Source organism: Muscardinus avellanarius (assembly GCF_963383645.1).
Source record: "Muscardinus avellanarius genome assembly, chromosome: 11".
Lineage (NCBI taxonomy): Eukaryota > Metazoa > Chordata > Mammalia > Rodentia > Gliridae > Muscardinus > Muscardinus avellanarius.
Window position 1 is genome coordinate 56,496,977 of NC_137797.1, and position 25,641 is coordinate 56,522,617.

Consider the following 25,641-nt stretch of genomic DNA (forward strand, 5'->3'; position numbering starts at 1 on the left):
AGCTGATCTTATTCCCTCTGGCAGGTGTGTGTGTGGTCCTCCTCTTTCAGTGGTTTGGGCTTGCTGACTCCCTCCTCCTCGGAGGCTTTTCATTTTCTCGGGCCTCCATTTTAACCTTCCCAGCCAGCGCTCAGAAACCGGTCCTACCAGGCCGCAACCGCAGCCCCAGCCCCCGGCCAGTGCCGCCGTACTGGGCTCTGAACTCGCCGCCCTTTCCGGTCACTGCTGGGCGCGTCCCTCCCCGCGGCTCCCGCCCCGGCCCCGCCCACCGCGCACCACGTGACCAACCGGCCCCCCCCGACAGCATCATGTGGCCGCACGCTCCGCCCCTAGCCGCGGCTCACGTGACCGCGCGCTCCGCCCCCTCCCTGGCCGCGGCTCACGTGACCGCGCCTAGGGAGAAAACGCCTGACCCCCAGCCCCGGGCCTTCACCGGGTAGTCTTTTCTCGCGTCTCGTTCGCCTCCCACCCTTCGCTCGCCTGCGTGTCCCCCAGCGTAGTGCCGGGGTGCCCCAGAGCCTCCGCCATGCGGCTCCTGCCTCCCGCCCGCGGTGGGCCCCGGCGGGGCGGACCCTGCCACCTGCCCGCTGGGAGACCCTGGCTGTCGCCGCTGCCTCTGCTGCTGTTGCTGCTGCTGAGCGGCTGCCCCGGGACCTCGCGGGCGGCGGCAGGCTCTCGGAGGCCCAATGTGGTGCTGCTCCTCACCGACGACCAGGACGAAGTGCTCGGCGGCATGGTAACTCTTTCCTTTCTGCCCCGCCCCTCCGCTCCCCGGCCGATCCCCGGCTCCCGGCTCCCTCTCTCTACCCGCACCCCCCAATTGGCTACGCTGCCCCCGGGTCACTTTGATTTTGCTGCTCAAGGTCCTTTTCGCGGGTTCGACGTGTCCCAAGACTCTGTTTCCTGTTTCGAGTTGATTTACATGCACACACCGATGCTTCTAGTCTGGATCTCACTGCTGCCGAGTTTGTGTGCACATCTTAAGATAACGTGGATACCAGTGGAGGATAAGTTGAACTCGTGAGGAGCGGGAGCTGGGAAGAGCAAGCAGCCTTGACAGGCTTACTTTTGGATTAGAGGATCAGAGGCCAAGGCCAACCCTCATTATGAAAGGCCTCACCTCTGCAATTGTGCCTGTATACAATGTTTTTGTATGATATCTGTAAAATAAGTGCTGAATGAACCAATCTAGTTAGTAGGCTCTTGAACTGTAGCGAGTGGGCCTTGCCTTACAAGAATCAAGAAGATTCAATTAGACTAATTGAATGCCTGGCTGAGAAGTTACTCTCTGCGTCTGAGGGTATGTCACGAGACTTTTTTTTTTTTTTTTTTTTTTGGCAGTACTGGGAATTGAACCTAGGGCCTCCTGCCTGCTATGCTATGCTCTACCACTGAGCTATATATACAGACTTTATTTAGTAGCACTGGGGTTTTAGCCCAGGGGTGTTCTACCTCTTAGTTATACTCCCAGTCTTTTAAATTTACTTTTAAGTAGAGTCTCCCTAAGTTCTTGTGTGCTTGCCTTGAACCTGTGATCCTCCTGTCTCATTCTCCCAATTGCTGAGATCACACCCTTGCACCGCCTATCTATTGCTTTTCATCGCACCACCTTGCTCAGCTTTTTATTTAATTTTGAGACAGGCTCTGGCTAAATTACCCTAGAACTTGAAATCCTTCTGCCTCAGCTGCCTGAGAGTCTCAGATTACAGGTGTGTGCCACTACACCTGACACCAAACTAAACTCTTTGCCAATTTTGCTCCTGTGTCTTAGAGTTCTGAAATTTACTACCTTTAGGAACAACTACCCCTTAAAAGGGTAGAAAATGGGGCTTCTCTGGGACACAGATAACTCTTGCCTCAAGGCAGATTCAGGACAAAACCCTGCCTGGCCCTCTGATTCCGAGTCCAGCCCTCCTCTCATCATTTTGGAAAACTGAATGCTTCATAACTTTCTTCCTTTCAGTTCTCTTTTTGCTTTCAGCTGAATGCTGAAACTGAACTCCAGGCAGGGGATTCCTAACTTTTCCTGAGTGGTAACATGGGAGCTCAGAGTCCTTCACACTCATTTCCAACCAGTGAATGTGTTGTGAAATCAGTTTAGTGAGTGGCTACCAACATTTTTGTTTTCCTGTGGAAGCATAGAATGGAAATTGGCTGTGTGCACGCATGTGAGTTGTGTATAATGGTAAGCATATCTGTCTGTGTATCTGTTCAGGTTGTGAAGTAAAATGTACCTTGCACTCAAGTGTGTGCTCAAGAATATATTTTTTCCAGGTGTGGTGGCCCACGCTTATAATCCCAGCATTTGGGAGGCTGAGACAGGAGGATCGCGGTTCATGGCCAGCCTCAGCTACTTAATGAGACCCTTTACAACTCAGCGAGACCCTGTTTCGAAATAAAGAATAAAAAATAGGGCTGGGGGTGTAGCTCAGAGGTAGAATGCTCCTGGGTTCTAGCCCTAGTACTGCCAAAAAAAAAAAAAAAAAAAAAAAATCATGTCCTTAGCCAGGCATGGTGGTGCACACTTGTAATCCCAGTACTTCGGAGGCTGAGATAGGAGAATTGCAGGTTCAAGGACAGCCTCTGCAAGTAGTGAGACTCTCATCGACCTAGTGAGACCTTTTTTGTTTGTTTTTGCGGTACTGGGGATGGAACCCAGGGGCATTCTACCTCTGAGCTATACCTCCAGCCCAAAATTTTATTCTTTATTTTGAAACAGGGTCTCACTGAATTGAGGATGGTCTAAGTAGCTGAGGCTGTCTGAGAACTGTGATCCTCCTGTCTCAGCCTCCCAAATGCTGGGATTATAAGAGTGCACCACCATGCCTGGCTGAGACCTTGTTTTAAAATAAGAATAAAAGCCGGGCGTGGTGGCGCACGCTTGTAATCCCAGCATTCGGGAGGCTGAGACAGGAGGATCGCGGTTCGCGGACAGCCTCAGCTACTTAGTGAGGCCCTCTGCAACTCAGTGAGACCCAGTTTCAAAATAAAGAATAAAAAATAGGGCAGGGGGTATAGCTCGGAGGTAGAATGCCCTTGGGTTCCACCCCCAGACCCGCAAAAAAAAAAAAAAAAAAAAAAAAATAAGAATAAAATAGGGATATGGGTGTAGCTTGGAGGTAGACTGCCCTTGGGTTCAGTACCCACTATCAAAAACAAAAACATCCTTGAAGAGTGTTACTAAAGCAATTAATTAGGTCAAGCTTTCATATCTCTGTACAGAAGAGAATTTATTACTTAACTATAGGTTTCAGAATTCCAGTGTTTTGTTTTTTGTAATGGGGATTTTTTTTCCCCCTCCGTACTAGGGGCATTCTAACTCTGAGCTACATCCTCAGCCCTTTTTATTTTGAAACAGGGTCTTGCTAAATTGCCAAGGCTGGCCTCGATCCTGTGATCCTCCTGTCTTAGCTTCCCCAATCTTCTTTATTCTTATTGACCACAGCTGTTGTCTGGGTAGTTGAGATCTTGTCCTGTTAGTTAATCCTATTTGCTTCTTTATAAGTATTTATACTGGAAAAGGAAGCCAAAATTGAGTGAAGGGAACAAGTCAAATGTATTAATCCAAACTTTTCAGAGAATTCTGATTTTTCTAGTAGCCTTTTCCAGAATATTCTATCACTAATTGTCAAAAAGGGCACCAAGAGGAAGCAAGAACAGCAGTTGAGCACCTACTTGGAGCCAGCAGAGGGTGAGGTGTTTTATACTTGCTTTGCTCATCACAGGATTCCTCTGCTGTAGATATTATCCATATCTATGTTGGGGGGGACTTATACCTCTCAGCTGTACCCCAATCCCTGTTTTATTTTTATATTTTGAAACAGGGTCTTGTGGAGGGCCTTGCTAAGTTGTTGAGGCTGGTCGTGAGCCTGGACTCCTCCTATCTCGGCCTCCTAAGTACTTAACCACCTCTAAGCTTTCATTTTCTCTTCTTTAAAATGAGGATAGTATTAGGTTTGCACCATGGTGCCCTGCTAATACTATCCTCATTTTAAAGAAGAGAAAACGAAAGCTTAGAGATGGTTAAGTAACTTAGTTAAGGTTCATATAGCTAGTAAGGGTCAAGGCTTGCGTATTTTATGATCCCAGAGTATCCTTTTTTTCCTGTTTTGTATAATTAACTTGTCAGATGTCATTCCACAGACCAGCCCGGTCACTTCTATCATAAATCAGAGATTGTTCAGGTGACATTAGAGGTGCCAGTGAATGCCAGAATTTACATATGAAACTTTTTGTGTAGTAGCTTCCTTTTTATGGAGAGAGGCAGTTCTGTAACCCAAAAAAGATTACAAATTGCTGCCAGAGTTGGCAAAATAAGCAATGATCTACCCTCCCAGACTAACTCAAAAAAAATTATAACACTTTTATGATTTGGGTTTAATGTGGAATTCTTCAGTCATCTTAATAGTCTTTTAGGCAAGTGTGTTTTTCCCAGGAAACAGTTCTATTTCTTTGTTTTGTTTTGTACTGGGGTTGTGAAAGGCCTCGCTAAGTAGCTGAGGCTGGCCGTGAACCGCAATCCTACAGTCTCAGCCTCCTGAATGCTCGGATTACAATCCGACACCACCATGCCCAGCTCTGTCTGTTTTGATGAGCATGGAACACACACACACACACACACACACACACACACACACACACACACACACACTTTTCAGTAGTCCTGTTTCTTGCTTGGGATTTGATTAAGCACAGATTTAGGTACTAGGAATATGTTGACTATGGTGATGAAAATAAACTTTCTTAGACTAAAAGAAAAATCCTAGGCAGTCGTGCTCCGTGGTCTGGCTCCTGACTACCTCTTTCTCTCCTTTGCCTGTTGGGCTGCTTCTACTCCACTGGCCTGACTCTGCTCCTCACAGGTGCTTTTCCTTCTTCTGCAGCCTTCCTGCCACCATGAGCCTGAAAACACCTTCTTCTGGTCTCTGTATGACTGACTTCTGCTCTTAGCAACAAAATTCCTCCTAAAAGAGACCTTTCCTGACCACCCATCTAAAGTAGTTCCCCCATTTCTTCCCACCAGCTGCAGTCACATGATCCTGGCTTACTCTCTTGCTAGCAACTTACCACTAACTGAAATGATTGCTTGCCTGTTGTTTAGGTCCTTATTCCCATTATTATGAGAATAAGCAATGTTATATAATGAGGATAAGGACCTTCTATCTTTTTTCCCTGCCAAATTGCCTAGATCAGTGCCAGGCACACGTTAGGTGTTTAATAAATGTGTTATGGTCAGTTTAGTGTTTTGTAGATCAGATACTCAGGCAGTTTTGCATATTTATCAGCTAACTTGACAAGTCTCACTCAATCAACTCATAGTCCTTTTCTCCCCACATAAACTTAAAATTCTTTTTCTCTCCCGGTATCTTCTTGGTAACTTGGATTCTCTGTAAAGTCAGTATTTCACTCAGCCCACTCCTCTTTGTCTGAGGATAGCACTCAGTAGTGTTTTGAGGAGAGCTGGTAACATTGCTTATGAGAATTAGTGCAGACTTCTCTAAGTTATAGCATTTCCTGGGATCTTAAAGGGTCTATTCATGAAATTATCAAAGTTTTTTTTTGTGTGTGTATGTGGTGCTGGGGATGGAACCCAGGGGCATTATACCTCCGAGCTATACCCCAGCCCTGTTTTTTATTCTTTATTTTGAAACAGGGTCTCTAGTCAGGCATGATGGTGCACACTTGTAATCCCCGCGCTTGGGAGGGTGAGGCAGGAGGATCACACAGGTTCAAAGCCAGTCTCAGCTACTTACTCCAGGTCTGGGAGTATAGCTCGGAAGTAGAAAGGCCCTGGGTTCCATCCCCAGTACCACAAAAAAAAAAAAAAAAAAAAAGAAAGAAAGAAAGAAAGAAAAGAAACAGGCTCTCACTGAGTTTCAGAGGGCCTCACTAAGTAGCTCAGGCTGTCCAAGAACCAAGATCCTCCTGTCTTAGCCTCCTAAATGCTGAGATTGACAAGCATCCACCACCATGCCTAGCTCAGTTAGTTTTACATAAGAAGTCTCATCCTCCTTTCTTTTTTTTTTACACTGGGGATTGAATCTAAGGGCATTCTACTGCTAAGCTGTACCTCCAGTCCTATTTTATTATTTTGAAGCAAGGTCTCACTAAGTTGTGGAGAGCCTCAACTTAGTTGAGTTGCTGAGGCTGGCTGCAAACCTGTGAGCCTCCTGTCTCAGCCTCCCAAATACTGGGATTTGTACAAGCCTGTGCCACCACATCTGGCGAGCCTCATCCTTTTGAGTTTATAGTCTCCTTAGGTTTTCTGCTATCACTGTAAAACAGTGGTGAAAGGTCGTTTTTACTACATTAATGATAATGAGTCTCTTTGGGATTATACAGAATATGTTTAACACTGCATTTGATATGGCCCTGTTTCAAAGGTGTATCGGAATCATGAACGGCCTCATTATGCAACTAAAAGGAACCACTTCCTTGTCACTTTTTGTCATCTGGAATATTAATGAAGATGATTAGTGCTTCTTTTTTTGTATTTAAATGACTGTCTTCACCAGGTGTAGTGGCACACGCTTGTAATCCCAGCATTCCAAAGGCCGAGACCGGAGAATCGCAATTCGTGGACAGCCTCAGCTACTCAGGCCCTCTGCAACTTAGTGAGACCCTGTATCAAAAAAATAAAAAATAAAGAAGTCAGGCGTGGTGGCGCATGCTTGTAATCCCCGCACTTGGAAGGCAAAGACTGGAGGATCGTGCAGGTTCGAAGCCAGCCTCGCTGGCTTAAGAGACCCTGTTTTCAAATAAAATATAAAGGGAAGTGGTGAGTTGGCCCGGGCCACCCTCCCCCCTCATGCCATTTTGGCATGGGGCTGTAACTATTTTCTGTATTTCTATTTTCTGTATTTCTATCTTTTTAATAAACTTCTTTTAAATCTCTATATCTATATCTATATCTATATATAATAGGTCTGAGAGTGTAGCCCAGAGGTAGAAGGGTTTCATCCCCAGTACCACAAAAAATAATTAAAGAAAGAATACGCCAGGCGTGCTGGTGCACGCTTATAATCCCCGCACTTGGGAGGCGGAGATAGGAGGATCACGCAGGTTTGAAGCCAGCCTCGCTGGTTTAAGAGACCGTTTCCAAATAAAAATATAAAAATGGGCCTGCGAGCGTAGCACAGAGGTAGAAGGGTTTCCAGGAACTCCAGTACCACCAAAAGAGAAAGAAAGAATAAAAAAATAGGGTAGGGGGTGTAGCTTGGAGGTTGAATGCCCCTAGCTTCCATCCCCAGACCCACAAATAAATAAGTAAATAAATAAGTAAATAACGACTATGTTCAAGATACTGCTATCTTTACTCTAGGATGAAGTTAATTGTTTTCTAAACTTGTCAGAATATTAGATGTTGAACCAAAGATGAAAAGGATATAAACAAAGTTATTTCTGGCTAGCCATCCTCCTAACAGGTTTCTTTGTATAGCCACCTGCCATCTATCTCAGGTGCTTACCCTGTGATCGCGACTGGTCTGGTGCAGGGGGCAGTGAACTGCCTGTTGAAAGGTGTGGGTCTGGGGTCTGCCACTGGATATGTGAGATTTGTGGCAGTCTCTGAGCCTCAAGGATTTATTGGGCTTTCAGAATCTGCGCTGTCTTCTCTTTTATTTTTTATTTAATTTTATTTTTTGCAGAACTGGGGATTGAACCTAGGGGCATTCTACCTCCAAACTACACTCCTAACCCTATTTTTATTCCCTATTTTTATTTTGTATTTTTTATACTTTTTCCGTTGCTTTTAACAGGGCCAAGGATCAAACCCAGAGCTTTGCACATGCTAGGCAAGCGCTCTGCCACTGAGCCAAGTCCCCAACCCCTTATTCCCTTTTTTTGGGGGGGGGGGTCTGGAGATGGAACCCAGGGGCATTCGACCTCCGAGCTATACCCCCTGCCCAATTTTTTTTTCTTTATTTTGAAACAGGGTCTCACTGAATTGCAGAGGGCCTCACTAAGTAGCTGAGGCTGTACGCGAACCGCGATCCTTCCCTATTTTGAAACAGGGTCTCATTAAGTTCTGGAAGGCCTCACTAAGTAGCTGAGGCTGTCCAGGAACCTGCAGTCCTCCTGTCTCAGCCTCCCAAGTACTGGGATTACAAGTGTGTGCCACCATGCCTGGCCTCTCGTTTGTCTCTTAAAGGGTGGAAGGTGCTTTCTATTTCATTTAAAGATAAACTTGCAGACAGGTCTTCCCTGCCTGCCTCGTAGGTGACTGGTGACAAATGGGAAAGGGGACCACAGTTGCATTACACTGAAATCGGCATCGCTGGGATAACACCATCAACTGTACTTTGCCTTCGTGTTCGAGTGACGGACCCCTGCACTTTCACACAGGACACAACCGAATGTAACCAAACCTGTTTGGTTTATCTCCAGAATTATGACTCTCAGCTGTTGCTTAGTGTCAGATAGAGCTGACCATTTGGGAATAAAAGATGAGTGTACAACAAAACCAGGCATGGTGGCACATGTCTAATCCCTGTATTTGGGAGGCTGAGACAGGAGGATAACAGGTTCAAAGCCAGCCTCAGCAGTTTAGTGAGGCTCTTGGTAACTTAGTGAGACTATTTCCAAATAAAAAGTAAAATAGGGAGTATAACTTGGAGGTGAATGTTTCTGGGTTTGATCTCCAGCACCACAAACAAAACAGAACAAAAAAGCAGGAACTTTGGTCTGCGTGTCTATCAGAATAAATTGTTTAATGGATAATTACTTATTTTACAGACACCACTAAAGAAAACCAAGGCCCTCATTGGAGAGATGGGGATGACTTTCTCCAGTGCTGTAAGTGTCTAAACTAATTTAATATTGTTTGACTTTATATTTATGGTTTAAGAAGAAACGCTCATCTGGGAATCTGTGTGAGGGTTTTATAGTTGAATATTTGAACTGAAAGAGGATTTTAATGTAATTCCTTTTAATTGAAATACTACTTTCTATCAATTGAAGATTAGCTGCAGGTATTTTCTTAGCTAGTCTGTGCTGTAACTAAGAATCAGCATTTTTTTTTTTTTTTTTTTTTTTTTTTTGGTGGTACTGGGGTTCCTGGAAGCCCTTCTTCCCCCGGGCTACACTCCCAGACCTATTTTATATTTTTGAAACAGGGTCTCTTACGCCAGCACGGCTGGCTTCGAACCTGCGCGATCCTCCTTTCTCCGCCTCCCAAGCGTGGGGATTACAAGCGTGCGCCACCATGCCCGGCAGAATCAGCATTTTATTTAAAACCTGTTATAGATTGAGAAAAAATTGTAAGAATCAAGTAATATTTATGCATTATAACCTTTTTATGGTAAAGTCAGTTTAACCTATTAGTCATACTTAACAAGATAATAACACATATTACAACATAAAAATATTAAAATACAAATATATAAATATATTAAAACATATGTGTTATATATTTTATAATATGTGTAATAATTATATATAAAATACCAAATGCATAAATATATTAAAGTATGGATGCAAAGATCCAAAATAAACTGCTAGCAATTCGAGTTCAAGAACTATACACATAACCCAGTAAGTGGTATTCTAGTGGTAGCTTAATACCATGAAATCTATTGCATAGTAGTACGGCGTTATTCATGAACACAAACTCTAGAGCCTGACCATCTAGTTTTGAATAATTTCTTGTTTATCTAGCTGTATGACCTTGGGTAAGTTATTTAACCTTTCTGGGCCTTGGTTTCCCTACTTGTGAAGTTACTAAAATCTACCTCAGAGTCACTTAGTTAAATGAGTTGATACTTGTAAAGCATAAAACCAGTTCTGCACTTACAGTGATTACTACATGATGTTGAGTTATTATATTGTCTACCAAAATGATATCAGTCGTTGAAAAAAGGAAAATTAGATGTTCATCTCAATAGAAGCTAGAAAGTTCTCTGAAATCTTAGCATCCTTTCTCGATAACTTACTAAACTATTAGAGGAGTACATCCTTACTGTAATGAATAATTTTTAAAAAAGCATATCTCTTATGCTTAAGGTGAAAGATTCAGGGCATGATTGTTTGGGATGAGATAAAGGCTTAATAGTTCTCACTTAATATTCTGGACCCTAGGGCCAGGCGTAATGGGGCACGCTTGTAATCCCAGCATTCAGGAGGTTGAGACAGGAAGATCTCAGTTCTCGGACAGTCTCAGCTACTTAGTGAGGCCCTTTGCAACTCAGTGAGACTCTGTTTCAACATAAAGAATAAAAAATAGGTCAGGGGGTGTAGCTCAGAGGTAGAATACCCCTGGGTTCAATCCCCAGTAATGCAATAAATAAAAAAATTCTGGATTCTAGTTATTGCCATATCTCTGGAAATAAGAGATAAAATTAAATTATTGAGAGAAAAGTAAAAATTATTCCCATTCTGGATATTCTACCTAGAAAACATAAAAAGATTGTTCAAGCCCTTTGTGTACTGTGATGTTATGGGTAATGAAGACAGGGCCTTAAAACATGCAAGGCAGTGAACTACATCCCTGGACCAGTTTTATTTCAAGATAGGGTCTCGCTAGTTGCCCAGGCTAGCCTCAAACTTGGGATCTTTCTACCTTCATAGTAGTTGGGATTATAGGCATGTGCCACTGTGACTGGCCAGGAAACTTTAAAATTAGTCGATTTCAGTAAAGTAGAAATGAAAAGGTAAAAATAACTTACTTCCAAAACTTGAATTAAGAAGGAGACGAGATTTACTGATAGCAGCAACAAAATATAAACTCTAGGAATAACTAGTAATGGCCAGAAATGGTTAAGACCTGTATAAATGAAGTCACCATGCTTTGGTTAAATATTTGATATGCGCCAGGCGTGGTAACACTTGCCTGTAATCCTAGTACTTGGGAGGCTGAGATGGGAGGGTTGTAGGTTCGAAACCAGCCTCAGCAATTTAGCAAAATGCAGTAACCTATGAGACCCTGTTTCCAAATAAATAGGAATGAGGATGTATCTTGTAGGTAGAATGCCTCTGAATTCAATCTCTAGTATCAAATAAATATATACATACATACATAACTTAATATATAGATATACACATAATTTCCTGTAGGAAGACATGTTCTAATCAGAATCTCCATCAGACTTTATTATTTTATTTTAAATTTTAAAAAATTTAAAAATTTGTATTTATTTTTGTGGCACTAGGGATGGGACCTGGGGGCATTTTACCTCTGAGCTACACTCCCCAGTCCTATTTTTTATTCTTGATTTTGAAACAGGGTCTCACTGAGTTGGAAAGAGCCTCACTAAGTAGTTGAGGCTGTCTGCAAACATGGATCCTCCTGTCTCTGCTTCCAAAATGCTCAAATTACAAGAGTGTGCCATCATATGTGGCTTATTTTATTTATGATGATGATGATGATGATGATGATGATGATGATGATTACTATTACTATTATTTGCAGTACTGGGGATGGAACCCAGGGGCATTCTACCTTCAAGCTACACTCCCAGCCCTATTTTTTATTCTTTATTTTGAAACAGGGTCTCACTGAGTTGCAGAGGGCCTCACTAAGTAGCTGGGGCTGTCTGTGAACCGCAATCTTCCTGTCTCAGCCTCTCGAATGCTGGGATTACAAGTGTGTGCCACCATGCCTGGCTTCAACCAGACTCTTTTAGACTCAAGAGATCTCAGTAGTTATCTAGAGGGCCGGGAGTACAACTCAGTGGTAGAGCATTTGCCTAGCATTTGCAAGGCCCTGGGTTTGATCTCCAGTACTGAAAAAGAAAAAATAGGTCAAATATAAAATCAAATGGCAAAAGTGAAAATAGGAAGCATTGTAATAGGACTCAAATCTTCATTAACTCAAATCTTAGATAACAAGAAGCCAAACAATTCATATAGAAACAGTTGGTCAGTATGCATGTGGAGAACATTTATCCTCAACAATATTCAAGTATGCCAATCTGGGCTGGGGGTATAGTTCAGTGAGAACACATGCTTAGCAAAGGCCTAGTTCTAATGTCCAGCATGTGTGCACACAGAAAAAGCTAAATCCAACCTGAAAGGCCAAAAAACAAAAAAGTGAAGTATTTAAAAGACACTATTAGCCGGGCGTGGTGGCACATACTTATAATCCCAGCATTTGGGAGGCTGAGGCAGGAGGATTGGGGTTTGTGGACAGCCTCAGCTACTTAGGCCCTTTGTAATTCAGTGAGACCCTGTTTCAAAAAATAAAGAATAAAAAATAGGGCTGGGGGTATAGCTTGGGATGCCCCTGGGTTCTATCCCAAGTATTGGAAAAAAAAAAAAAAAAAAAAAAAGACAGTATCTAAGGCTTGCATGAACGTGTTTGAATGCCTAAACACACCTTATACTCACACCTTGTTATTGGGTAGAATGGGGAAAGTCTGTTGACAATAGCTAAGGAAACATATTTAGAGAAAGGGGAAAAAAAGGTCCTTTTCAGTGTGTTAAGCTATATAGCAGCCTGAAAATGGCACCTCTCCTACATGAGATTGAAGAGCATTTATCTTTGGTAAGACCTTGCTCTCATAAGGCTGTGTTCCTTGCATACAAATATTTCCTGCAGATGAGATTAAAGTTGTGTTCTGCACGAAGAAACCAACTGAAGAGAAAATTTGTTTTCTTGGTTGGTTTTATCTGCTTTGGTGTCTCCATTGTGTCACTTAGAGCAATATGTTGTGTGTAAAAAAAAAAAAAAATGTTTATTCAATGAGAAACTAAAAATTTGAAGTTAAGGCATTGAGCAGCTTCCTTTATTCTCTTTTGAGATGATGAAAAGTCCACCTTTCCTTTACAACTTTGCCTTTTTTACTTCTGTTCCCTTTGTAGTATGTGCCAAGTGCTCTCTGCTGCCCAAGCAGAGCCAGCATCCTGACGGGGAAGTACCCGCATAATCACCACGTTGTTAACAACACTTTGGAGGGGAACTGCAGCAGCAAGTCTTGGCAGAAGATCCAGGAGCCAAATACTTTCCCAGCAATTCTCAGATCAATGTGTGGTTATCAGACCTTTTTTGCAGGGAAATACTTAAATGAGGTATGATGAATGGTGTGTTCTTTTTTCTTATAATAGCTTTTTAAGTGTGAACTGATATAATTCCTATTTATTCATTAGTATCAATACAAGTCATGTTGAAGGGTTTTGATATGTGTTGTTTTTTTCCTAATCTGTCCATTAATTATAGGAACATAGTTACATCACTTGGGTACTGTAGTTACTCTTCTTTAAATAATCCCAGATACATTTCTAAATTGTCCTAAGACTGTTGCCGTCTGCTGAATCTTCCCTTTTCCTTCAGAATTCTGCTTGTCATGTGGCTGTGGTATCTTTTTCTTTCCATTTCCTTTTTATCAGTGAAAAATTGTTCATCCAATATGAAGAACTGTTTCCTCTTACTCTTCCCTCCTGTTTCTTTTCCTTTTCACTTGGTGCATTGAGATTGTATCTCAGTGAGGTTGACTATCATATAAACAGACATGCACACATGTCTTGGTATGATTCCCTTTAGGTTTCATGTACCCCCAGTAAATTGTTGGGGGTCACTGGGTGAGGGACTCAACTCTTTTCCTCACATTTCTTAGAATCATTTCCAAATTATAACTACTCAGTGTGTAGCTCATTTACTGACCTGCAAAGTGAGGACAGACTGGGGTGAGATTGTGACTGCCACAGGCCATCAAAGCAGATGGCCAAGGGGTGAGGTGCGGGCCTCATTGGCCTGGTTGGCCTTAGCTTTTATTCAAAGTCCAGGCTTATAGGAAATAGTGTAGTTAGAGGTGTTTGAGGTTAGCTCTTACAGTTAAAACTCAAGATGCAGGACAAAAGAAGCTGTATATTATGTACTTTATCTGTGGTTTCTGGATGTCTTAATATCTGATTTGAATTTTCTGCTGGTTCTTTCTCCCCCTGCCTTGCTCCAGTAGTTGAAAGAATCTGCAACCTTGTAGGGTTGAAGGAAGTTTAGTCAGTTTGAAAGAATCATGAGAAATAGGAAGTGGGATACTCAGTTATGGTACTGGGACTATGGGTCATAAAGGGAACTTATGCTACTTTGAATATTGAAGGTCATCTGATGTGTATATGAAATTAGGCGAAAGCTTCAAAGCTCAAAGGCATACTTAGAGATTAAGTTCTGCCTTAAGTGGGCAGTATTAAACTTTGTTGAAATAAAGTGGGAACATTCTGTGGTCTCTTGTATTCGTCAAATAAGTTGCTCAACTTTCATCAGAGGATGACTGAAGTAATAGGCTTATAACTCATAATCTGATTATATGGCTGTATTAGCCATAATATCAGCTGGACTTTTCATTGTATGCCATCATAACTCAGTGCTCAGCCCATGAATAGGCCACCTGGACTTTTTGTGTAGTGGGCCAGATAGTAAATGTTCTAGGCTTTGTATGCCACAAATCTCTGCTGTGGCTATTTGGCACTGCCACTGTGCACAAAAGCAGCTGTAAAAATCACCTAAGTGAATGAGCATGGCTGTGTTCAAATAAAACTCTCATCGGTAATCACCAAAATTTGAATTTCATGTCACATTCAATGTGAGCTGTTACATTTCACAGACCTTTCAAATGGCTAAGAAAATTCTTAGAATCTGCCATTCAAAACAGTTGGGAGGCCAGATTTGATTTACCCACTGTAGTTCGCCAACTCTAGCTTAAGAAGTTTCTAAGAGTATAGAGGTCCTCTATTTTTTTTTTTTAAGAACTGGAGATTGCCGGGCATGGTGGTGCACACTTGTAATCCCAGCATTTGGGAGGCTGAGACAGAGGGATTGCAGTTTGTGGCCAGCCTCAGCTACTTAGTGAGGCCCTTGCAACTCAGTGAGACCCTGTTTCAAAATAAGAATAAAGAATGAAAAAAAAGGACCGGGGTTGTCTCTTATAGATAGAATGCCCCTGAGTTCCATCCCCAGTACCACCAAAAAGATAAAAGAAAAAAAAGAGCTGGAGATTGAACCCCAGGGGTGCTGTATTACTGAGCTACATACCTAGACATTTTTATTAGTTAAGACAGGGTCTCTTAGTTTAATTGCTATAACCCAAAGTACTTGATGACTATCAACTTAGAGGAAGGAAGATTTCTTTGCTCGCAGTTCTGGAGATTTCAGGTTTTGGTCCATGTTAGGCAGGATAATCTTGTCTGCAGAGCTCAGGGCATGATGGAGGGAAAGGAAAGAGGCACATACATAATCCCCAAGGCCACACTCCTAGTGACCCATATCCTCTAGCCACACCCTACCTACCTACCTTACTACCCAAGAATACACTAATCCATAGGCGGGTTTATCCACTAATGGGATTCGAACCCTCATTATTCACTTATATCACCTCTGAACATTTTACATTGTCATGCATGAGCTTTTCCAGGGGATGCTGTATCCGAACCATAACAGTCTCTAAGTTGCCCAGGTTTGTCTCAAACTTGCAATCCTCTTTTCTTGGCCTCCTTAATCACTAGGGTTGCAGAGCTGTGTGCCACTACACCAGGCAAGTTCTTTACGTTTGATTCGTTTATGTGTCTCTGAAAATCGAGCGTCTATTCTCTTTCAGGCACTGGTCTATAAAGATTGTAAATTTCCCATTTCTATCTGGTCTGGTAATTTCTAAGGAATTCTAATGTCCTACTTGTCTGTCTTTTCAGTATGGAGCCCCAGATGCAGGTGGACTAGAACATGTTCCTCTGGGCTGGAGTTATTGGTATGCTTTGGTAAGTGATTACTTAAATCAGTGATAGTTATACACATACAGCCCTACAGATGCAACATATTTACTTTCTAACTCTGATATGACATAACGTTTTATTTTTTTGCTTTATGATTAACTGACTTATATCTTTAAAGTCTGTGACTGGTGAGTCACTGCATTCTGGTATGTTTTTCCTGCATTACAGAAGATAACAATGAAGCTGGGCTTGGTGGCACATGCTTATAATCCAAGCATTCGGGAGGCTAAGACAGGAGGATTACGGTTCATGGACAGCCTCAGCTACTTAGTGAGGCCCTTTGCAACTCAGTGAGACTGTTTCAAACCAAAGAATAAAAAATAAGGCTGGGGGTGTAGCTCAGAGGCAGAATGCCCCAGGGTTTCAACCCCAGTACCATTCTTTTCATTTTATTTTATTTTATTTTATTTTAGTGGTACTAGGTTTTGAACCCAGGGGCATTCTACCTCTGAGCTATACATATACCCCAGCCCTATTTTATTTTTTATTTGGAAACAGGGTTTCACTAAGTTGCTACGGCTGGCCTTGGACCTGTAATCCTCCTGTCTCAGCCTCCCGAGTACTGGGATTATAGGTGTGGGCTACTGTGCCTGACTTCACATCTAGCTTTTAAACAACAAATTATTGAAATTATGCTAGTCTTTGATAAAGCTCTTGTCAGAAAATCCAATTCAATACAGGCTTGAGTAATTGCCTTTTATATGTTTTACCAGTGTTTAAATGGAGTACACTTTAGCCTGGCATGGGTTCAAACTTGATTTTGTGTGCTGACTTCATAGCAAATTTTACTTTCCCCTTTTAAATAGGAAAAGAATTCCAAATACTACAATTACACCCTCTCCATTAATGGGAAGGCACGGAAGCACGGTGAGAACTACAGTGTGGACTACCTGACAGATGTTCTGGTGAGTTGCTGGGTTGAATTCTCCCTGTGGGTTTGACACGCACTTGGTTTACTCTGCTTAGAAAACCTTTAGTCTTGATTCATGTGTCAGGTGACATAAATGTGTAATGATTTGGTCTAACTGCAAGAGTATTTCCAGCTGATTAAAATTTTCTGAGGGCCAGCCATCGTGGCCCACATTTGTAATCCCAGTATGTGGGAGTACAGGTTGAAGTACAGCCCAGTAGAGGTTCAAGGCCAGCCTCAGCAATTTAGTGAGGCTCTTATAGCAAATAGACTCTATTTCAAAATTAAATAAAAAGGGGCTATGGTTGTAGTTCAGAGGTAGCATGTCACTGGCTTCAATCCCTACTACCAAAATAAATAAAATTTTTTTCCAGGGGGGTGTTTTTCTTTGTATGTAAACCAGGTTGATATCTAATGTTCTTGAGATTCCAGCAATGAATTTCTTTTCCAAGGGTTTTTGTTTTGTTTTGTTTCAGTACTGTGGATTGAATTCAGGGCCTCAATGCATGCTAGGCAAGTGCTCTACTACTGAACTATATCCCCAGCCCTATATTTTATTTGGAGACAGTATCTCACTAAGTTACCCAGGCTGGCTCAAATATATTATCCTCCTGCTTAAGCCTTCCAAGTAGCTGAGATCATAGGCATGTGCTACTGTGCCCAGCTGCGGTTTCCACTCCTAACCCCAGTTTTACTCACAGCAATAAGACAGCAGCTTCATAGGCCTTATGTGGATAGAGTTACAAGATAAGGGGAATTCTTTGGGCATTGTGTATTTATATTAATTACTAAAGTCAGCTGGGTGTGGTAGCTTGGGAGGCTCAGACAGGAAGATCATGCAGGTTTGAAGCCCACCTCAGCTACTTAGGCTCTCAGCAACTTAGACCCTGTTGTTTTTTTTTTGTTTTTTTTTTTTTTTTTGTGTGTGTGTGTGTGGTACTGGGGTTCCTGGAAGCCCTTCTACCTCCGGCCTACACTCCTAGACCTATTTTTACATTTTATATTTGGAAACAGGGTCTCCTAAGCCAGCACGCGCGGCTGGCTTCGAACCTGCGCGATCCTCCTGTCTCTGCCTCCCAAGCGTGGGGATTACAAGCATGTGCCACCACGCCCGGCTTAGACCCTGTTTTTAAATAAAATATAAAAATAGGTCTGGGGGTATAGTCCAGAGGTAGAAGGCCCCTGGGTTCCATCCCCAGTACCACATAAAAAAATAAATTACTAAAGTCAGGTGAATTTGGAGACTTTCTTGTCCTGAAGTGTCTTTATGGGAACTCCTCCTAGAGCATTTATTCATCAAATAGTTTAGCATCTAGGATAGCAGGTATTCGGCAGCAAGTGAAGTGAAGTCTGATTCCATGAAGGGCAACTTTGTCATAACAGGAGTTTTCCCATGTGCCATGTGTATATGGAGATGTACACACATTTATTTACTCACTAGATGGTAATCGGAGAAATAAGAAAGGGTGAAGAGGGCTACTTAGGTAACACTAAGCAGGCACCTGAAGGAGAGGAGTGTGAGCTGTACAAACCAGGAGAAAGAGTGTCACAGGCCAAGGGAACAGTGAGGGTGCAGGCCTGACTGAGCATTTTAGAAACCACAGAAGGCCGATGGGGCTTGGGGTAAAGCAGATAGGTGGGAAGTAATAGGAAATTGAAAGCCTCGGTGTGTTTTGCACTAATACTGGGAATAAATGAAGATGTAACTTAAACAATGAAAGACAACAGGCATGTGGGGTACTTTTATTTTCATAAAGTATTCCCTGATAGACAAATGAAAAATGTAAGCCCTATTAAATTAGAGCCTACTACGAAATATAGAAGGTTGGTTTTGTTGTTTTTTGGTGCTAGTATGGAGCCCAGGGCCTTGTGCATGCTAAGTACATGCTATACTCCTGAGCTACATCTTCAGCTCTAGGATTTGGGTTTAATGTTCGTTTGGCTTAGCTACTTTACCTAGCATAGTTAATAATATCTACTTTTCACATATTTTTATAAGGTTAAGGTAACTTCATCTATTTTTCCCACTATTAAGAATTAGATTTACTCTCTTTTTACTTTTTTTTTTTTTTTTGTGGTACTGGGGATATAACCCAGAGGCTTTCTACCTCTGAGCCCTATTTTTTATTCTTTATTTTGAAACAAGGTCTCCCTGAGTTGCAAAGGGCCTCAGTAAGTAGCTGAGGCTGTCCACAAACCACCATCCTTCTGTCTCAGCCTCCTAAATGCTGAGATTACAATCATGCACCACCACATCCGCTTCTTACATTCTTTAAGGTATCAAATATATACACTCTAATCTTCATTAATGTTAATTAATACTAAAACAACCAAATTACTATTTTTTTTAATGTGGGTAACATAACAATCTCCTGATCATGTAAAGTCATCAAAATCTCAGTTGGTAGCCAGGTGTGGTGGTGCACGCTTGTAATCCCAGCATTTGGGAGGCTGAGACCAGAGGATCGCAGTTCGCAGGCAGCCTCAGCTATTTAGTGAGGCCCTCTGAAACTCAGTGAGACCTGATTTCAAAATAAAGAATTAAGGCCGGGCGTGGTGGCGCACGCTTGTAACCCCCGCGCTTGGGAGGCAGAGACAGGAGGATCGCGCAGGTTCGAAGCCAGCCGCACGTGCTGGCTTAGGAGACCCTGTTTCCAAATAAAAATGTAAAAATAGGTCTGGGAGTATAGCCCAGAGGTAGAAGGGCTTCCAGGAACCCCAGTACCACCAAAAATAAATAAATAAATAAAAATAAATAAATAAATAAATAAAGAATTAAAAAAAAATAGGGCAGGGGGTGTAGCTCGGAGGTTGAATGCCTCTGGGTTCCGTCCCTAGACCTACACACACACAAAAAAATCTCAGTTGCTTTCTTATGATGGTATGCTTTTCAGTTTGTAAATATTGCCTAAAAGCCAAGTGCATTATCCCAACAACATGCTTGCACATGACTGAAATATGATCACGTGCTAAGATTGATTAACAGCTAATATGACCCTGTATACTCTGTCCACCAAAGGACATTTATCTGCTAAGTATTCAATTACTGGGTAGGATAGAAGATGACATATCTTTGTATGTGTCAGGCTAATGTCTCGTTGGACTTCCTGGACTACAAGTCCAACTTTGAACCATTCTTCATGATGATCTCCACTCCTGCGCCTCATTCACCTTGGACAGCTGCACCTCAGTACCAGAAGTCATTCCAGAATGTCTTTGCACCAAGAAACAAGAACTTCAACATCCATGGAACGGTAGCCTCCCCTAACCCTTGAATTAAGCCATACTTAGTGTAGCTGTATAACATACTTGTCAGGAAACCTTAGAGCCAGATAGTGGATTTTCCTTCAAGATCTTTTAGAGGTAATGCTGTATCTGTCTCTAGTACAACAGATAGTATAAACTTGCCTTCACAAATACAGATAAGGTCCCAGCCACACATGCAGTGTGCAGCTAGAGCATCCGCAAGGAGTGGTAAGAAATGCCATCTTTCCTGATTATAGGAGCATGCTCAGGCTTTCCTGGGAACCTTTGGGCTGGCTCTTTCCTCCTGGCAATAGCTGAGACATGTCCCTGGGGACTGAGCTGGGCCAGTCTCCCCAGAGACTCGCTAGTCCAAGGCACAGGAAGAAGAGGGTGACACTCATAGTGATAGCTAATCTGAGAAATTTCCCTTTTAGGAGCACAGGGGAAGGGAGAGAAGGTCTGGCTGCTGACACAGATCTCAGTTTTTTTTCCCTAAAGTATTAGATAATCCTTTTTGTTTCAACTTTAGTAATCTAGTCATTTATTTACTATGGTGACCTGGCATTAATATTTTTTTCTTCTAAATTTTAGAACAAGCACTGGTTAATTAGACAAGCCAAGACTCCAATGACTAACTCTTCAATACAGTTTTTAGACAATGCATTTAGGAAAAGGTAAGAGCTGCTGCTTTCTCACTTTGAGTGGTTTTGAGGATGAGGGATTATACCATGCTATTTTTTTTTTTTTTTTTTTTACGCGGTACTGGGGATGGAACCCAGGGGCATTCTACCTCTGAGCAACACCTCCAGCCCTGTTTTTTTTTTTAATTCTTTATTTTGAAACAGGGTCTCACTGAGTTGCAAAGGGCCTAAGTACCTGAGGCTGGCTTCAAACCTGTGTGATCCTCCTGTCTCAGCCTCCCAAATGCTGGGATTACAAGCATGCGCCACCACGCCCGGCTCCTATACCATGCTATTTTCTAAACAGAAGTAAGCAAGGCAGTGGGAGAGATGTTTTCATGGGGCATTTATTGCCTCTGAAGCAGACAGATTGCTTTACATTCAGGTGATGAGGTGGTCTAATAACCACCCATTTTTAGGATTTGTTAAAGAAGATTGCAAACTTGTACTGTTTGGTTGGGGTTTTCCCCCCTATTTTTAAAGAAAAGTAAAAAAATTAACCCAAATAGTGAGCAAAATATTTCTTATTTAGAATTTTTAAGAAATTCCAAGGCATTATTTGGAAATCTATTACTTTCTCTTAGGATGAAGTTAGTTTAGACCAGAGGTCAGTAAACTACTTGTTATGTTTTCAGAACTTGGGATTGAATCCAGGGGCATTTTTTCTGAGCCACACCTCCAGCCCTTGTTGTCTTTTATTTTGAAACAAGGTCTCACTCGGTTTGGTAAAGCTGGCTTTGAACCTGCAATCCTCATGTCTCAAGTTTCCCAAGTACTGCTAGGATTACAAGCATGCACCACCAAGGATTACAAGCATGCGCCACCACACCTGGCTAGTAAATCTCTTTTTTAGAGCCAGATTTTATAGTAAATATGATAAGTTTACAGGCCATGTACTCTCTGATTATTATGTTGTTACATCATAGAAACAGCCCTAAACAGTACAAATGTACATGGCTCTATTCCCATGAAACTTAATAAAAAACACAGTGGGCGACTGTGTCCTTAGACCATTGTTTGCCAGTCCCTAGTTGTGACTATTAAAACATAGACCTTTTTGAGTCATTCTATAGTAGTAATCTGTAGTGAATTGACAACTTTCTCTTCTGATTACTCTCATCACCAGTGGTTATAAAAAATAAAACTGATTATAAAAAGCCTAGTTTACCTCTTTGGTAATAGTTACCTTTGGAATAAATTAATTATGCTCTGGAATTTTCTAATCTCTCTTTGCTGTGGCAGGGTCTGAGAGGATGGCAATTTGGAATTTGAGCATTTAAGTGCTTTTTTTGTGGGGTTGGGGTTCTTTGTTTTTGCCCGTTTTGTCAAGTTAGTGATAATGTGAGCTGTTGCCCCTATGTTCCATCCAGGTGGCAGACTCTGCTCTCAGTTGATGACCTTGTGGAGAAACTGGTCAAGAGATTGGCGTACACTGGGGAGCTCAACAACACATACATCTTTTATACCTCAGACAATGGCTATCACACAGGTGAGAGGCGGCATCAGCTTCTCCTGTCATCGTTGACCATGTGTCTCCTTTTTCCACCCAATCAGTAGCTCTGGCAGTTCTTGTTAGTGCTTGTATAGCTGTGGACTTGCCAGAGGGAGGGTCTTGCCCTTAGTTTAGAGGGCCACATCAGTCCCACGTTTCTCCACGTAGAGGTACGAGGTTTCATGATTCACTCTTTCCTGGTCAGTAAGTGAGCTTAATAGGCAGGCTTTCTGGAAGAGATGAGAAATTGAACTCTATTTAAAAAATAAGTAGAATTTAGACAATAGGAGTAAGGCATCCTGGACAAGAGAACCAGGAGAAGGTGCTCTTGAGCAGGTAGATTCTTTCCTAATAAGTTATGGAATCCTGGAATTCTTTTTATTTTGGGTGTTTTTCAAAACTGCAGCATGAGTTAGTTAGCTTGTCTTGACTACTTTCATCCTTTCTACCTGAACCCTTTTTTTTTTTTTTTTTTTTTTTTTTTGGTGGTAGTAGGGAAAGGCATTGGGAGTAGAATCCAGGGCCTCACGTATGCTAGGCAAGCACTGTACCAACTAAGTTAAATTCCCATCCATACCTGGTTGGATTTCTTACACTTAAAAAAATGTTCTCTTTTTCTGTCTATACATTCCTCTTCGGAAGGCATTAACCTCAGGCTTGTTTGTACAGAAGCAGGTTGATTAGATATTTAATTGTGTGAGTGTCTAACTAGGGACTGAACCCAAGGAACTACACCTCTAGCCTTGTTTTTTGTTCTTGTTTTTATTTTTTGCGGTATTGGGCATTCTACCTCCAAGCTACACCCCCAGCCCTATTTTTTATCCTTTTTTGTGGGGGGGGGTACTAGGTGATGAAACTCAGGAGCTTTCTACCTCCAGGCTATCCCCCCCCACCCTATTTTATAATGTATTTGGAAACAGGGTCTCGCTAAGTTCCTGAGAGCCTCACTAAGTAGCTGAAGCTGGCCTCGAACCTGTACAGTCCTCCTGTCTCAGCCTCCCAAGCTCTGGGATTACACGTGTGCACCACCACGCCCGGCTCTTTATTTTATTCTTTATTTTGAAACAGGGTCTCACTGAGTTGTAAAGGGTCTCACTAAGTAGCTGAGGCTGGCCATGAACCCGGATCTTCCTTTCTCAGCCTCCCAAGTGCTGAGATTACAAATGTGTACCACCATGCCCAGTACTACCCTTTTCTTTTTTTTTTTTTTTTAAACAGGGTCTCATTAGGTTTCTGAGAGTCTCACTACATTGCTGAGGCTATCCTCAAACATGTGATCTTTTTGTCTCCCAAGTACTAGGATTACAGGTATGCACTACTATGCCTGGCCCTATGGTGAATTTTTACTCAATTTAGAAATTAGTGGGGCTGGGTATGGTGTTGTGAGCCTGTAGTTCCACCAATCAGGAGGTTTAGGCAGGAGGGATGCTTGTGCCCAGGAGTTTGGGGCAGCCCGGGCAACATAATAAGACCACCTTAGGGGAAAAGAAACAACAAAAAAAGTATCAACTAGTAATTTCTATTATCCAACTTAGATTTTTCAGCTCCATGTGGCTAGTCTTGAATTCCTCTTACACTCCCCATATTTTTTATTTTTTGCAGGGAAGTTTTGATTTAAGTTGCAGACACATATATTTCACACATAATATCTGATCATGCATCTAATTTATTATCACAATCCATATAAGGTCCACACACTATTTTTAGACTAATTTATTATCACAATCCATATAAGGTCCACACACTATTTTTAGAGTTTTTAAGTCTCTTAGGACTCATTTGCTACTGATTTACTGGCAGAGTCAGTCTTTTGTCCTGCAGAATGTCTCACATTCTATATTTGGCTAATTGTTATTTTGTAAGGCCTCCACGTGTTCATATCTACTCATATCTATCCAGCATTTCCTATAGGTTGGTAGTGAGACCTGGAGATATGATAGAAATGTTTTTTAGGTGAGACTGTTTCCTCAGCGATGCTGCTGTGTGCTTCCTACTGCATTGTGTCTTGAGGTCTGCGGCATCTGGCGGCCCCGAGCTGAGGATGCCATTGTTGACCGACGGCTCCAGTGGCCTCAGCCTGAGCCTTTCTGTCAGTGAGCTTCTCTTTTTTTAATACTAGGGATGGAACCCAGGGGCATTCAACCTCTGAGCTACATACTCAGGCCTATTTTTTATTCTTTATTTTGAAACAGGGTCTCACTGAGTTGCAAAAGGCCTAAGTAGCTGAGACTGGCTGTGAACCGTGATCCTCCTGTCCAGCCTCCCGAATGCTGGGATTTCAAGTGTGCACCACCACCCCCGGCTTTCTCTTTGATGATTGTTGTGTGAAGTTCATTTTTCCCTCAAACAGAAATTGCAGAATGTTGACCTTATAATTCTGCCCTATTACATTTATTTGGGGCCCTCCTCTCCTCCGATATCTGGTTGTCTTGAACTGCAGTTCATCCAGGAAAAGCAGGATAAGTGTCTGTGTCTTTTTTTATTTGGCAGTATTTGGTTATGTATTACTCAATTGTGATCAGGTTGAATGTCATGTGTACTTTTTTATGTCTTTGTGCTTTGGTTCTTTTCAGTCATTTTTGCTCAGTTTGTCTGGTTGTACACTAGGGAGTCCCTTCTAGTTATGTATGAAAAGATCATGAACTCATTGTTTTTCTGGCTTTATAGTATTTGAGAGACCATGGTAAATATAAGCTTTCTATTAAAACATCATAATTAATAAAGCAAAATATTTTTAGTATTTACTGTTGACTAAACACATGAAATAAAGTGAGCTACATGTCTACTTGGGCTCCATCTTTACTTAATGTGTCTTATTTTCAGGACAGTTTTCTTTGCCGATAGACAAAAGACAACTCTATGAGTTTGACATCAAAGTTCCACTGTTGGTTCGAGGGCCTGGAATCAAACCAAATCAGACAAGCAAGGTAGGTGCCTGACAAGCCAACACTGTGTTTGGGTAGCTCTAGCCTGAGGAATAAGGCCATTTCTCCTGAGAAGGGACGGGTCAAATTTCCCCTATGAGGATAAAGGCTGGTCCATGAAAGATATGTGTGTTCAGGAGCCTTGGAAACAGTGACTTTTTCAAAAATTCCCCATTAACCTCTATTAAGTGTCTCTCTGCCCTCGCGTGTATGTCACATCAACATGCAGAGCTTTTGTCTTTTGAGACTTAGATATTTACTTTGTCCTGAAGCATTGACTCTCAACAGAGAGTGCTCATCAAAATCACCCTGTGAAGTTGTGAAGAAGAAAAATGGCATGTGCTTGGGCAGCATCCAGAAAGATTTGGTTGATTTACATGGTGTGGAAGAGGGATCCAGCCTCTGCCTTTTAAGCTTACAGACAGTTCTGTGACTGGCTGACTTGATGCCCATTCTTCTGCAGGGCAGAGCCTTGTGGTGTGCTATGTGTGTGTCCCGAGCATCTTGTTAAAATGCAGGGTGTGTGTGGTGCTGGGGGTTAGATCCAGGGTGTTGTGCATGGTAGGCAAGCACTGTACTGTTGGGCTATACCACTGGTCTCTAAGATATGGGTTCTGATTCTCCATTTCTTTTTTCTTTTTCTTTTGCTGTGTATGTGACTGAGGATTGAACCCAGGGGTATTCTACCTCCCA

At 42.1% G+C, this 25,641-nt stretch overlaps 1 protein-coding gene across 1 annotated transcript in view; it reads left to right on the forward strand.

Annotated features, from left to right (window-relative positions):
- Positions 1-526: 526 nt before the first annotated feature.
- The window catches only part of GNS (glucosamine (N-acetyl)-6-sulfatase), a gene marked incomplete at both ends in the record, with an annotated part of 44,215 nt that continues 19,100 nt past the window's right edge, over positions 527-25,641 (forward strand). Inside the window, 9 exons of the mRNA XM_080705152.1 lie at positions 527-736; positions 8,734-8,793; positions 12,796-13,002; positions 15,616-15,681; positions 16,503-16,601; positions 19,693-19,860; positions 20,444-20,526; positions 21,903-22,021; positions 24,848-24,951. Of these exons, the coding sequence (XP_080561278.1) occupies positions 527-736; positions 8,734-8,793; positions 12,796-13,002; positions 15,616-15,681; positions 16,503-16,601; positions 19,693-19,860; positions 20,444-20,526; positions 21,903-22,021; positions 24,848-24,951 (1,116 nt within the window). The remainder of the gene's footprint in view (positions 737-8,733; positions 8,794-12,795; positions 13,003-15,615; positions 15,682-16,502; positions 16,602-19,692; positions 19,861-20,443; positions 20,527-21,902; positions 22,022-24,847; positions 24,952-25,641) is intronic.